The sequence below is a fragment of the Musca domestica genome, unplaced genomic scaffold (assembly GCF_030504385.1).
Source record: "Musca domestica strain aabys unplaced genomic scaffold, Musca_domestica.polishedcontigs.V.1.1 7, whole genome shotgun sequence".
Classification (NCBI taxonomy): Eukaryota; Metazoa; Arthropoda; class Insecta; order Diptera; family Muscidae; genus Musca; species Musca domestica.
Genome location: NW_026712383.1, coordinates 6,716,271 through 6,731,187, shown reverse-complemented (window position 1 = coordinate 6,731,187; position 14,917 = coordinate 6,716,271). Strand labels below are relative to the sequence as shown.

Below are 14,917 nucleotides of genomic sequence, written 5' to 3'. Positions count from 1 at the left end.
TAGAAACCCGCGTCACAGTGGCAGAAAAATGGCTCGTGAGCTGAACTTTTCGCAATATTCCATTTGGCAAGTAAAGCCATTGAAATTCCAAAAAGTGCAAGAACTTACACTGCAGCGGAAAGAAAATAGACTCAAAGAGCTAAAGAGTTGCTTCGCTTGGCCGAATTTGGTTTTCTCCGATTAGAAAACATTCGTTGTCCAGCAGTTTGTAAACAAACAAAATGATCGTTTTTACCTGCCAAAGAGGTTATCTGAAAATGTGCACCTTCGGTTGGCCACCAGAACTCAAGCGCCGGCTATGGTGATGGTGTGGGCCGCCATAACAGCCGATGGTCGCTCTAAGCTCGTATTAATCGACCGTGGCATCAGAATAAATTCCGAATATTATAGCGAAAATATTCTTCAGTGTGTATTAAAGCCTTGGGCACGCAAACATTTTGGCCACAGACCTTGGACATTTCAACAGGACTCAGCACCATCGCACTCAGCACGCGCCACCCAAGAATGGTTACAAACTGAGGTTCCTCGCTTCATTTCCAGCGCACAATGTCCACCAAAATCTCCAGATACCAATCCGTTGGACTATTGTGTCTGGAGTATTTTGGAACGCAAGGTTGGCATTAAAAAAATACCAATGTGTCGGTCACCTCTAGCCGGGAATGGGCCAAAATACCGCAGAACAACATTTGGGCATCGCGTGACGGTTTCATTGACCGTGACCAATTCGAGCAACTCTAAAGATATTCTAAAATTTAATGCTATTTCCGACATTTTCTGCTTTCATTTAATAAGATTCAAAAAAAAAAAAAAAAAAAAATTAAATAAAAATGACGGCGTTTGACTTTGTTGCAGTTTTTTATCTTACCCTGTAAATACCAGAGGGACCTCAATATCAAATTTGAGGATTTCAGACCTATGCAGTCACCCAATAGCAAATTTAGTAGCATTTAGTACTTTTCTATATCGCAACTTTATATACCAACATTGACCTTAATATTAATTTTAGGATTTCACCTTTTTAATTTTCCCCGTTTCAAAATTTAGTAACATTTAGAACAATTATATTACGAATATCCGCATCTATATCTATTTTCAGGATTTCAGTTCTATTCCCTCAGCCAGTATTAAATTTAGTTCCACTAATTTCTTTTCGTACAATTATACTACGCATTTTCAAAACCACCTCCATGCCTCAATTGCAGATACCAAGAGAACTCTCAATATGAAATTTGAGGATTCCAGCTCTAAATATTCACCCAATACAAGATTTAGTACCATTTAGTATTTTTCATACAATTATAGATCAGATTTCCGAAAGCACCTCCATAAGTCAATGCTACACATGATCAGGAAACCTAAAACAAAATTTCAAATTACAAGCTCTATCTGTCACCCAATATTTAGTTGTAGCAAATATAATACCATTGAGTACTTTTAAAAATATTATTGGACACATTTTCACATACACCTTCAAACTTCCATATCACATTTTAGGATTTTAGCCATTCGCCCAATACCAAATTTAGCACTATTTAGTTCTTTTTCTACAATTATAGATAACATTTCAGTATGGCAAGAACACATGAGCAGCGACTCTAATACCAAATTTAAGATTTCAAGCACTATCTGTTAGCCCAATAACAAATTGACCCAAATTTAGTATAATTTGGTACTTTTCGTACAATTATATTACACATCTGAAAACCACCTCCATACTTAAATTCCAGATACCAACAGAGACATCAATATTAAATTCCATACACATTTTCAAAACCATCTCCATATGTAGAGGCTACATATGAACAACGACCCTTATACCAAATTTGAAACGGCAAGCAATTTTTGTTCACAGAATAGGGGCAAATATTATACTATTTACTACTTTTCGTACAATCATAGTATATATTTCGAAAACCACCTCTTCATCACAAACCTTCCACAAACAGGGACATAAATAGCAACATTTCAATCTACCAGCTCCTCTCGCTCACCCAAATTGGAATTTTACCAAATTGAATATCATTTAGTACAGTTCTTACACGTAGTACTAATTTCCAAAAAAAAAGTTATATCAACACAATTTCAAACAATTGATTTTCATACCAAATTTCAAGATTTTACCACAATCCGTCCACACAAAATTCCAAATTGTACCAAATTTAGTGCATTTTAGTACTTTGCTACACTTTATGTCAGAATTCCTTAAAACCCTTTAGTTTGTCTGCCCTGCACAACATCAACTTTCCAGATTTCAGATTTCCAGCTCTATTCCTTCCCCAAAGTATATACAACTACGACACATATGAAGTTTTTAGTACGTTATTCCAAATCCTCCGCCATGTATCAACCAAACAAAAGGTGATCCTAATACTAAATTTTAGACTTCCAACTCAATCCTCTATCCAAATACCAAATTTATTACCATTAAGTACTTTTTAATACTTATTTCTAAAGCCCCCTGTAAATCTCAACCCTAAATACTGGCAGTGATCCTAATTCCATATTTGAGATTTCAAGCTAAATACGTTAACACAATACCAAATATAGAATCATTTAGTATTTTTCGTACGTTTGCTGAACACACTTTCAAAGCCAATTCTTGATCTTAACTCTACCCACCAACAGCTATAATAATACCAACATTTTTAAATTTATTGATCAATTCGTTTAACCATAACCGAATTTACCGAATTTAATATAATTTAGTAGTTACTAATTTCCAAAACCATCTGTACTTATTAAACCTACGAGCAACAGGTACCTCAATAAAATTTTTCAAAACTCCAGCTTCATCCACTCACCCTAAACTAAACTTTTCCAAATTTAGTACCATTTGGCTCATTCGCATTGCAACATATTTTCAAAACCAACTTCACGTATCGTAATTAATTTTCAACCAAATGTTAAGTTAGCTGTTAGCTTTTCATCTATCATGCACTCCATCAGTGACTCTAATTCAAAATTTCATAATTCTAGCTCATTCCGTTTGTCCAATAAAAAGTGTTCATTTTTTATTAAAGTTCCGTACTTTTCGTACTCTTTTTAGTACTAATTTCCAAACACCGAGCCCAAGGCCAAGACTGAACCTCGTGCAAAATTTCAAGATTCTAGCTTCAGCCGTTTCGTCTTTAGCTCATTTTTTGCTTAATGGGTAAGTTAATAAGCAGAATATTAAATTTTTGAGTGAAGATCTCCGAGAAGCATTGCAATATCTACCAATGTATCTAGAAAAAAATCACAGTTTGGTTATCATACCTTCCCATACATGTGGGGCCACTTTGGTTTCTTGAAAATCGACTAGCCCCTTACATAGAATTTGACTAAATTTTTCAATAAAATTGATTCCCGATTGTCGGCTCCCCAAGTATAAGATAATCGTCATTGAGGAGTGGTCTATTAATTTTTTCTATTTTTTAAATTCACTTACCTTACAGGTATAGATGCCCTCATCCAACCGAGTGGCTTTCGAAATACCCAAAATGGCAGTGAAGACATCTTTGGATTCCGGTGGCAAAACGGTTGTCCAGATTTCTCTGCAAAATATATAAAAATACTTATGATTTCAAATATATTTACAAAATTCAATTTTAATAATAAATTCATTTTCTTGGTTTTCCCATTTCCCATTATTTAACGTTCTCACACATTATCAACAACAATGTATAATAACTATATAAAAGAGAAAACCAAAAAGAAAAAAATGTTTTCACACACATACTTATTTTGTTGCCGTCTAGTAATTAGTAATATTAACAAGTTGATGCAAACACATCATTATCGTCCGGCAAGCAAGCAACCGAACCATGGATTGGCATTAACCACAGTCGTGGCACAATGTACCCCGCCACGCCACACACCTAACATGCCATGCCATGCCATCAGGCCAACCCACTCGTTTAGCGGCGATAATGGACTCATGCACTTGAACTTTTCTGCAAGTGTTACAGTTTCATTTTCTATTTTGTTGGTCGGTTGTGTAGCTGGTTGGTGGCTAGCTGTTATTTGTTGTTGTTGGTGAAAAAAAGCTCAACAAAAAGCCACATTATTAAACATTTTTCACAAAGCATCATTAATTTTCACACGAGAATATAAATGAGAGCAGATGTACACATTTGTATAGGTGTGTGTGTGTGTGCGTGTATGTGAGCATGTTGTCGAAAAGATTTGCGCTAGTGTTAACTTTTTAGCACAAAATGAACACAGGCAGATACTGGTTAATAGAAAAAAGGTACAGTGGCTCAAGAAACTAAAATATATATTTTAATTTCATTTCTCTTTCGCCATTGGTAAAAGGGAAATAAAAGAAATCACATTATATTCGCCTTAACCAGGCAAAAATTCCAAAATTTACCTTTTCTTTTGAAAATTTTGCCTTATTAACCCATTTCGTTCCGAAATCTAATTTTTATACCCTAAGGTTATTATGTCTTTATGCATTTATTTGTAACATGGAGAAGAAAGCGAGATATACCCCTAGTTACTTTTGAGGATCTTAATAGAATCACTTTCTGAGTCGATTTATGCATGTCAGTCCGTCTCTCCATGTATTCTTGTGAACAAAATGCAGGTCAAATTTATTATCCGATTAATATGAAATTTTCCAAACAATATTTGTTTGGCCCATGGACGAATCGCAAAGAAATTGGTGAGAATCGATTTAAACTTAGATATATATATTTTTATCCGATTTCGGGTTAATGGTACATCAAATGGTCAATATCAGTCCAAATGACCTGACATTTGGCACTTCCGACGGAAATCAACATAGCTTGCTTCTATCATCAAATTTGGAAAAAAAAAAATCGGTTCAGATATAAATATAGCTCCCATATATATCAGATACAGCCCAGAAATATCTCTGTCAATTTTTATCAAGATCGGATCTGATTTAAATAGACCTCCCATATGTACAGGGTGAGATAAAAAAAAACTTCAACAAAGTCAAACGCTATAATTTTTACCTTTTTTTTAAAGTTTATAGAATGAATACAAAAAATGTCGGAAATAGCATCAAATTTTAAAATAAGTTTAGATTGTTCGAAATGGTCACCTTTGGCACGACTTATGGCCTTCAAACGGCCAATGAAACCTTCACACGCTGCTCGAATGTTGCTCTGCGGTATTTTGGCCCATTCCCGGCGAAGTGCTTGTTTGTGGTACTAGACACTTTGGTATTTTTTAGTGCCAACCTTGCTTTCCAAAATACTCCAGACACAATAGTCCAACGGATTGGTATCCGGAGATTTTGGTGGCCATTGTGCGCTGGAAATGAAGCGAGGAACCTCATTTTGTAACCATTCTTGGGTGGCGCGTGTGGAGTCCTCTTGGAATGTCCAAGGTCTGCGGCCAAAATGTTTACGTGCCCAAGGCTTTAATACACCCTCCACAATATGTTCGCTATAATATTCGGCATTTATTCTGATGCCACGGTCGATTAATACGAGCGGAAAGCGACTATTGGCTGTTATGGCGGCCCACACCATCATCATGGCCGGCGCTAGAGTTCTGGTGGCCAACCAAAGGTACACATTTTCAGCTGACCTCTTTGGCAAATAAACACGATCATTTTGTTGGTTTACAAACTGCTGGAAAACGAATGTTTTCTCATCGGAGAAAACAAAATACGGCAGTTCATCACTTTCGGCCAAGCGAGGCGAATCTTTAGCTCTATTGAGTCTATTTTCTATCTGTTGCGGTGTAAGTTCTTGCACTGTTTGGAATTTCAATGGCTTTACCTCGAGCTCATTTTTCAATATTTGCTGAATTGAATATTGCAATATGTTCAGCTCACGAGCACTGCGAAGCGGGTTTCGATCAAGTTGCTTCTTTACTTTTCGAACCATTACTGCTGATGTTGCTGTTTTCTTCCGTCCACTTCCTTGATGTCGGGCTGCGCTACCAGTATCACGGCAACGAGCGATGGTACGAGACACAAAAGATTTATTCACTTTAAATGCTGGAGTGCTCTAACAATAGCCACTTGTGCTTTTCCAGCCAAATATAAAGAAATCACACTATCACGCTTGAGCTCCATCACGAATAACCTGTTTTCTGGAAAATTCTCACCAAAATGCTTTTGTACGCTTGTAAACAATATAATGAGCTGTCACTGGAATAATTTTAACAGCTGCCGGACGGGTGGCTTAGAAATGACAGCAGTCTGAAGTTGATTGCAGTTTTTTCATCTCACCCTGTATGTTTCATCCGATTTGGATTTTAAGTACCTCACAATCGTAATATTCACTCCACAGGAATGATATTTTGTACCAGTTATCAGATAGAGCCCAGAAATACCTTTGCCAAATTTTATCAAGATCGATTCAGATTTGGATATTGCTCCCACCTACATATTTTTATTCCATTTCAGGTTTATTGTGCACCAAATGGCAAATACCAGCCCAAATAGACTGAATTTTTGGCACTTCCGACGGAATTCAGCCCAGAAGCAAGCACTTCAAATCTTGATGAAAATCATTTCAGATATAGCTATAGCTCCCATATGAATGCTTCATCCGACTTGGCCTTTAAGTCCCTCACATTCGTAATATGCACCCCACAAGAATGATATTTGGTACCAGTTATCAGATAGAGTCCAAAAATACCTTTGCCAAATGTTATCGAGATCGGTTCAGAATTGTACATACCTTCGATATACATCTTCATCCGATGTTACGGCTATTATCCATCACATATATCTTTCAACCAAATGTTTTCATTTGGTGAAGTTTCCTAACTGTTTTTTCCTTTAAAAACATATTTTGCAACTTCCAAGACCTACTTCTATTCAATCCGATTCACTAGCATCACATAATGAGAATTCTTTCATTCAATTATACGCCTTTAAAATTCTTTCTCTCGTGGGCATTTTACATCTCAAACCTGTTTTTAATTTAATATTTCATCTCCTGAGTGCCACTGTATTTAGAATGTCTATCAGGTCCTGTTCTCAGAATTGTGTGAAGCAGAAAAAACGAAAAAAAAAACTGCTGGCAATGAATTAGAGCACAACAGCTCTAATATACTGCTCTCCATTGATGCTTGCCATCCCATTGTGTCCTTCCACTTTCCCCCTATTCCCCGCATCGGTAATCAATGGTTTTGCATGACATGACCAGTAGAAGTGGTGTTCGCATTGGATATTTTTGGGTAATACGGGAATATGAGATAATTATTGCTGTTCTGTTCTCGTCCATTCAATATTGTTGGCTAAATAAAACAATGATTGAATGCTTGAATAAAAGTCGAGTAAATAAACGAGAATATAAATTTGTGAAACGTTTTCGGTTAATGTGAAAACTATCTTTTTGTGGTGTTTTAATTTGTCTATGGGTAATGGGTGTGATGGGGAATGGAATAGAAAAAAGGTGATTTTGTGGACAAAAAATTGAAAAGTCCTAAGAGGCATAAACAAGTTTTAAACAAATCCGTCAGAGTGCTGATAGAAGGCGATTACAAATTACCCATAACCTTTCGCTTTATAAGTGACACAGGATTTTTTAATTGTTACCATTTTGTCACGGATTGACAACAACAGGGATTGATTGATTGACGGATTGACACCATAGTATGGAGGGTATATTGAGTTTGTCATTCCGTTTGTAACACATCGAAATATACATTTTAGACCCCACAAAGTATATATATTCTTGATCAGCATAAAATTCTATGTCGGTTTAGCGGTGTCCGTCTGTCTGTGGAAATCACTCTAGTTTCGAACGAATTGAATAGATCGATAAATTTTTACCCAAAAGTATGCTATGTCTACAGGACTTTTGGTATTGAAAATGGGACATTCGGTATTTTGATGATTTTAGCGACATTATTCACCGGAAATGTTTCGAATTTGGTATTTGAAGTTAGTAACGGATACTACAGCCTATGACAGAAAATTGTCTGTGCAGGTCCACGTCTTCGTATAGCCCCCATATATAACGGTACCTCCCGATGTTCGGTATTTTGTTGATTTTAGCAACCTTTTTGACTGGAATTGTTTCAAATTTGGTATCTGAAGTTTGTAATGAATACTACAGCCTAAGACGAAAAATTGTCTATGCAGGCCCACAGAATTTTTAACGGATTTTATTGTTTTTGAGAATTGCCAAATTGAGGATTACTAGGAACAAAAAGTACTAAAATGTATTAAAAATATTAAAATTTAATACTTTGACAAAGGGAATGGGCTAGAATTCCGAAATTTGGAACGAGATTCTCTGATGGAGTGCAGAGTAGACCAAAATTATTTTTTTTTAATTTTGAACTTTAAGGTCACAAAAAGATCTAAAATAATACTCAACTTCAACAAATGAATGGTGCCATTTGGTATTATCGGATAGAACTAAAAACTTGAAACTTGGTTTGAGAATCAAAGTTGAAAAGTGAGTTTAGGTATATGAAGGCGGATTTGGAAATGTGTAATAATTGTGCAAACTGTACTAAATTGTACGAAATAGTACTAAATTTTGGGTGAATGGAAGAGGCAGAAAATTTGAAATTTTGTATTGGGGTCCCGGTTTATGGTAGAATTGTGATAAAGATACGTTTTTCGAAATGTGTACTACAAGCGCATGAAAAGTACTTAATGGTACTAAATTTTGTCTGGGTTGAAGGGATAGAGACAACATTCTGCAATTTCATATATATGTCACGGTGGTTAAGATATGAAGTTGGTTTGGAAAAGTATTCTATATTTTGTTCAATTTGCTATTCTGTGAACATATAATGCTTGCAGTTTGGCGATTTTTATTAGGGTCGCTGTTCATGTCTATCCTTAACATATGAAGTTGGTTCTGAAAGTGTGTATTACACTTGTACGAAAAGTACTAAATTGTACTAAATTTGAGAGATGAAATTCAGAAATTTGATATTTAAATTACAGATGAAATGTGTGTTTGAAATTTGAATATGGTTTTGGAAATTTGTACAGAGAGTGCACGAAAAGTACAAAATAGCTCTATTCTTCATACAATTTGGTATTGGATGAACAGATACTGCGTGAAATCTGAAATTTGGAATTAGGGTCGCCGTTTTTGTTAAGCCTGGACATATGGAGGTGATTTCTGAAATGTGTAATATAATTGAACAAAAAATACTAAGTGCTACTATATTTGGTATTGGGTGAAGGGGTAGGGTATTTCAAAATTGTCTCTCTTGGTATCTGCAATTGGGATATAAAGGTGGTTGGGAAATGTTTACTACAATTGAACTAAAAGTACTGAATAGTACTCAAAAGTACTGAATAGTACTCAATAGGGCAAAGGAATAGAGCTGAAATCCTGATATTTGATAAGGATGCCACTGTTGGTGTCTTTGGTTGAGAGAAGGAGCTGGTTTTTGATATGCATTCTCTAATTGTACTAAATGGTAACTCCTCGAAATAATTATGTCAGACCCAACAAAGTATATATATTAACGATGTCCGACTTTCTGTTGCAATCACACTAATTTTAGATAGAAGGCTAAAAGGCGAAATTAGATAGAAGGCTAAAAGTTTGCGTGTATTTTGCCTATAGGCAGGTTAAGTTCACAAATGATTCGATTCGTTTTTTTATATAGTCCCCATATAACGGTTGATTTAAGCGATACTATAGACCGGAATTGTTTCGAATTTTGTTTTGGAAGATCTTAATGAATATTTCAACTTCGGACAGAAAATGATCTATACAGGTCCACACTTTCGTATGCCCCACATACCTCTCTTCCTCCCTTCCTCACAGTACTTCCCTTCTTCGGTATTTTTATGAATTTAGGGATATTATTAAACGGAAAAGTTTTCAATTTTGTGCTCGATGTTCTAATGGGTACTATAATCTATGACAAAAAATACTTATGCAGGTCCACCTCTTCGTATAGCCTCTATATAACGGTATCTCCCAATAGTCCGTGTTTTTATGGTATTAGAGAAATTGTAGACCGGAATTGCTTCAAATTTCATATTAGAAGTTCGTCATTGGTACTACAGTCCATGACAAAACATTGTGTAGACAGATCCACGTCTTCGTATAGCTATCATAAAACGATACCTCCCGATATTGATTATTTTGATGATTTTACTGACGATATTCACCGGAATTGTTTTTAAATTTCGTATTTGAAGTTCGTAATGAAATTTCAACATACGAATTTACATATGCCTTCGTATTTTTTGACGTAATTTTTTTAAAGTCTTCTGAGTACCTTCCAATTGGTGTAAGGTATTAAAAGTTCGGCCTGGACGAATTTAGGTACTTTTTATTTGTTATATTATATCAGGTTCTAGAACAGAGCAACTATTATGTAAACACAAACATTATTTTCAAAACCAATCTCTAGTAATGAAGTGTGTGTGTGTGTGCGAGAACAGCTAAAGAGTGCAGTTGCGAAAGTTTTGCATAAAAGATGAGTGTTGTCAATTAGCGGCATTTTTCTAATTTTTCCAACAAGATGAGTTGGCCACAATATTTTTTTCTTCATACCATTTTCTTACCCCCTACCCTACCCTAACAATATAGTAGATGTAATTACTTGTAGTTGCTGTGGTTTGTTTGCTTATGTGTTCACGCGATAATGGAGAAAGAGGGTAAAGCATGTTCGCGTATGTTTGGCAAAGATAATTAATATTTTTTTACTGTTCTTCATTTTTTCTCTGCACGGCTTGTTTTTTGCTGCTACTGTTATGCTGTTATTTTTTCTGTTCATCAATGTCGTGATGATTAAAATGTTGAATTTCTACAGAAAAAAGAGTGTCTCTCTTCAGCGTGAGATGAAACAAGTAAAGTTCGGCCGGGACGAACTCTTAATACCCTCCAAATATGAACTAGCGGGAGATACCGTCACATGGAGGCTATACATATAGATGTGGACCTGCATACGAATTTTTTTGCCATAAGTTGTAGTACCCAATAAGATCTTTCAATACGAAATTTGAAACAATGCTGGTGAATAATTCTGCTGAAATCATCAAAATACCGAATATCGGGAGATATCATTATATGGGAGCAATACGAAAACGTGGGCCGACATTGCGCATTTACGAACTTAACCTACCTACTGGTAAACTATGCAATATTTTAGCCTTCTATCTCAATTCGTTCGGAAGATAGCGGGATTTCAACAGACGAACGGACAGACAGACGGATATACAAATGGACATTGCTAGATCGTCTTAGAATTTTACGCTGATCCAGAATATATATACTTTGCTACTTATACAAACGGAATGATAAAGTTAATATACCCTCCATAGAATAGTGAAGGGTATAAAAACTGCAACCAACTTCAGACTGCTGTCATTTCTAAGCCACTCGTCCGACAGCTGTTAAAATCATTATATGTGACAGCTTTTTACATTGTTTACAAGCGTACGAAAGCATTTTGGTGAGAATTTTCCAGAAAAAGGTCACCCGTGATGGAATTCATGCGTGATTGTGTGATTTCTTTATATATTTGGCTGGAAAACAACAAGTGGCTATCGTTAGAGCACTCCAGCATTTAAATGTGAATAAATGTTTTGTGTCTCGTACCATCGCTCGTTATCGCGATACTGGTAGCGTAGCCCGCGTCAAGGAAGTAGACGGAAGAAAACAGCAACATCAGCCGAAATGGTTCGAAAAGTAAAGAAGCGATTTGATCGAAACCCGAGTCGCAGTGGCCGAAAAATGGCTCGTAAGCTGAACATGTCGCAATATTCCATTCGGCGAATATTGAAAATGGGGGGTAAAGCCATTGAAATTCCAAAAAGCTCAAGAACTTACACCGCAACACAAAGAAAATAGACTCAAAAGAGCTAAAGAGTAGCTTCGCCACCTTCCATTGGCCACCAGAACTCAAGCGCCGGCCATGGTGATGGTGTGGGCCGCCATAATAGCCGCTCGTATTAATCGACCGTGGCATTAGTATAAATGCCGATTATTATCGCGAAAATATTCTGGAGGGTGTGTTAAAGCTTGGACATTCCAACAGGTCTCAACGCCATCGCACTCAGCACGCGCCACCCAAGAATGGCTACAAAATGAGGTTCCTCGCTTCATTTTCAGCGCACAATGGCCACTAAAATCTCCGAATACCAATCCGTTGGACTATATTGTCTGGAGAATTTTGGAAAGAAATGTTGGCACTAAAAAATACCAAAGTGTCGATCACCTCAATCAAGCGCTTCGCCGGGAATGGGCCAAAATACCACAGAGCAACATTCGGGCAGCGTGTGACGGTTTCATTGGCCGTTTGAAGGCCATAATTCGTGCCAAAGTTGAACAATTCGAACAAATCTAAATTTATTCTAAAATTTGATGCTATTTCCGACATTTTTGCTTTCATTCAATAAAATTTAAAAAAAATGTAAAAAATAATGGCGTTTGAGTTTGTTGCACTTTTTATACCCTCCACCTTGGAAAGGAGGGTATATTAACAATGTTATTCCGTTTGTAACATTCTTAAATATTCGTCGTAGACCCCATAAAGTATATATATTCATAATCAGCATACAATTCTAAGTCGATTTCACGATGTCCGTCTGTCCGTCTCTCTGTCTGTCTGTCTGTTGAAATCACTATACAGCCCACATTATTTGACGTAGAGCGCCAAAATTGAGCAGAGCAATTTGTATTGTGTCTAGGATGGTTGGTATTGAAAATGAGATATATCGGTCCACGTTCTGGTACAGTCCCCATATAACGGTACTCCCGATATTCGGTATTTTGATGATTTATGCCACATTTTTTCACGGATTTGTCTGAAAATTGGTATTTGTGGTTCATAACGGGTCAATGTGCGTATGGCGAAACATTGCATGTATGGGTTCACGTTTTGGTATAACCCCCATATAAAGGTACCTCCCGATATTCGGTATTTCGATGGTTTTTTTCACATCTTATCGCGGATTTGTCTATAAATTGGTATTCGTTGGTCATAATGGGTTACAGCTCCGGTGGCGAAACATTACATGTGTGGGTCCGTGATTTGGTATAGCCCCCATATAACGGTACCTCCCTATATTCTGTATTTTGATGGTTTTTGCCACATTTTTTCACTGATTTGTCTCACATAGGTATTTGTGGGTCATAATGGGTTCTAGTTCGTGTGGCGAAACATTGTATGTATAGGTCCACGTTTTTATATAGTCCCCATATAAGGGTACCTCCCGATATTCGGCATTTTAATGGTTTTTGCTACTTTTCTTCTAATGTTTACTTTACCCTAAGGTAGAGGGTATTAAAAGTTTGGCCCGGCCGAACTTAATGTTTTTTTACTTGTTTTTATCTCACCCTGTATGTATGTATGTGTGGTTTGTTTGGCTATATCAATTATGTATGTACGGAAAAAATAATTTCTTTTAAAAAATTTGGCAAGAAAATGGCTGACAAAATTAAAAAAAAAAGATTGAGTAGATGTGGAGTCCACCGCGTTTTAAAGTATTATTTTTAGATAAATTGATTCAGAAATAGATTTATTAAAATTTATATTGTTTTATAAATAACATTTCGAAGTATTAATAATTATTACGCCAACATCAATTCATAGCAACATAGCCGCCTCGTAACATGAAACATTTCTCTGAACGACTTACACTTAAATTAAGATATTTTTCTTTTGCCTAATGTTATGCGATTTGTCAGTGAGGAATAAAGCCATACAAATATGACTCAAACCCCTTCTTTCCGTATGGCAATAACTGACCATCAACCTCTCCCCATATCCAATTCAATAAGCAGAACTCTCAAAATAAATACACAGATGATTGCCCACTTATTATTCCACGATATTTATATATCCGAATATATATATATATGTGAGAGCGTGTATGTGAGTTAAGGAAGTGTTTATGCTCGAAGGACGAATTATTTATGAACAGTAATTATGTTAATTGCGAAATAAAGAGCAGAAGAATATGGGCAAAATATATTTTTATGTATGGCAGGAACAAAAACAACCCATTCATGGTATGAGTAACACTGAATATATATAGTGATACATACACACGTATTTATATCACGTCGCTCCACCTACATTATGGGAAACAACTGATAAGAATATGCATCCATCGATATTCCTCTCAGTTTCGCTTTGGGTCAAACTGAAGTTCTTATGAAATTTTGGCAGATATAGATTTTCCTCTTCTCGTAGCTATTATTTTTTCCACTTCTGTCCACCGTTCACTTCTTTTGGCCTACATAAATAAACTATTAAGTCTGACAGAGAAATGGATAAACAACAAAAATGAAGAGGAAATTTGTTGAATTTCAATTAAGGGAAACTGTGGCCATTGTGCCGGAAATAATTATAAAAGTACAATTCCCCAATGTTATTGAAACTTAAGATGTTCTCATAAGGCCCTTAATGGGGTGGGAAGGAGAAAAATTAAATAAATTCTCTATTTAATATATGATTAAAGTTTTTGCAGGCAAATTGTATAAGGACAGTATGCAAATTTAATTTTCATATTAAATTTAATAAATTTGTAGGAACTTAAATTTGTATAAAATATGAAAAAATTAACGAAATTATGCAAATATGACCGAATATGACAGAGTTGAATGCACGTTGTTTTAAAACAAGTTTAAAAATATCAGTCGATTTTGCCGACACATGTATACCCTAAGCCAATGTTCGATTATTAAAATATATGTTGACTTCTGTTGTGATTGACCCAATATTGTAGGGTTAACCCAATATTGTCAATTCCATATTGGACCTAAATCAAATATGATATAAATATTGCTACGGGCCTGGTTTGGACTATATTGACCATATTCTTCACTTTATATGAGATATGTGGTAATTTTTAGAAAATTTTTAAAACGTGCGTAAGGAACCACATATATATACGGCGGAAGTTTTCCATTTTCATACTTCATCTAATACATATAAAACCAGTAAAGAAAGTCTTAAAGTCGGTCGGGGCCGACTTTATGATACCCTACACCACTTTGCTAATTTAGTAGAG

The 14,917-nt window shown here is 35.8% G+C and overlaps 1 protein-coding gene across 1 annotated transcript in view; it reads right to left on the bottom strand.

The window, feature by feature from the left end:
* Positions 1 to 14,917, bottom strand: part of LOC101892624 (uncharacterized) — a 277,791-nt gene that overhangs the window by 201,938 nt on the left and 60,936 nt on the right. Inside the window, exon 4 of the mRNA XM_059130222.1 lies at positions 3,428 to 3,533. Within this exon, the coding sequence (XP_058986205.1) occupies positions 3,428 to 3,533 (106 nt within the window). The remainder of the gene's footprint in view (positions 1 to 3,427; positions 3,534 to 14,917) is intronic.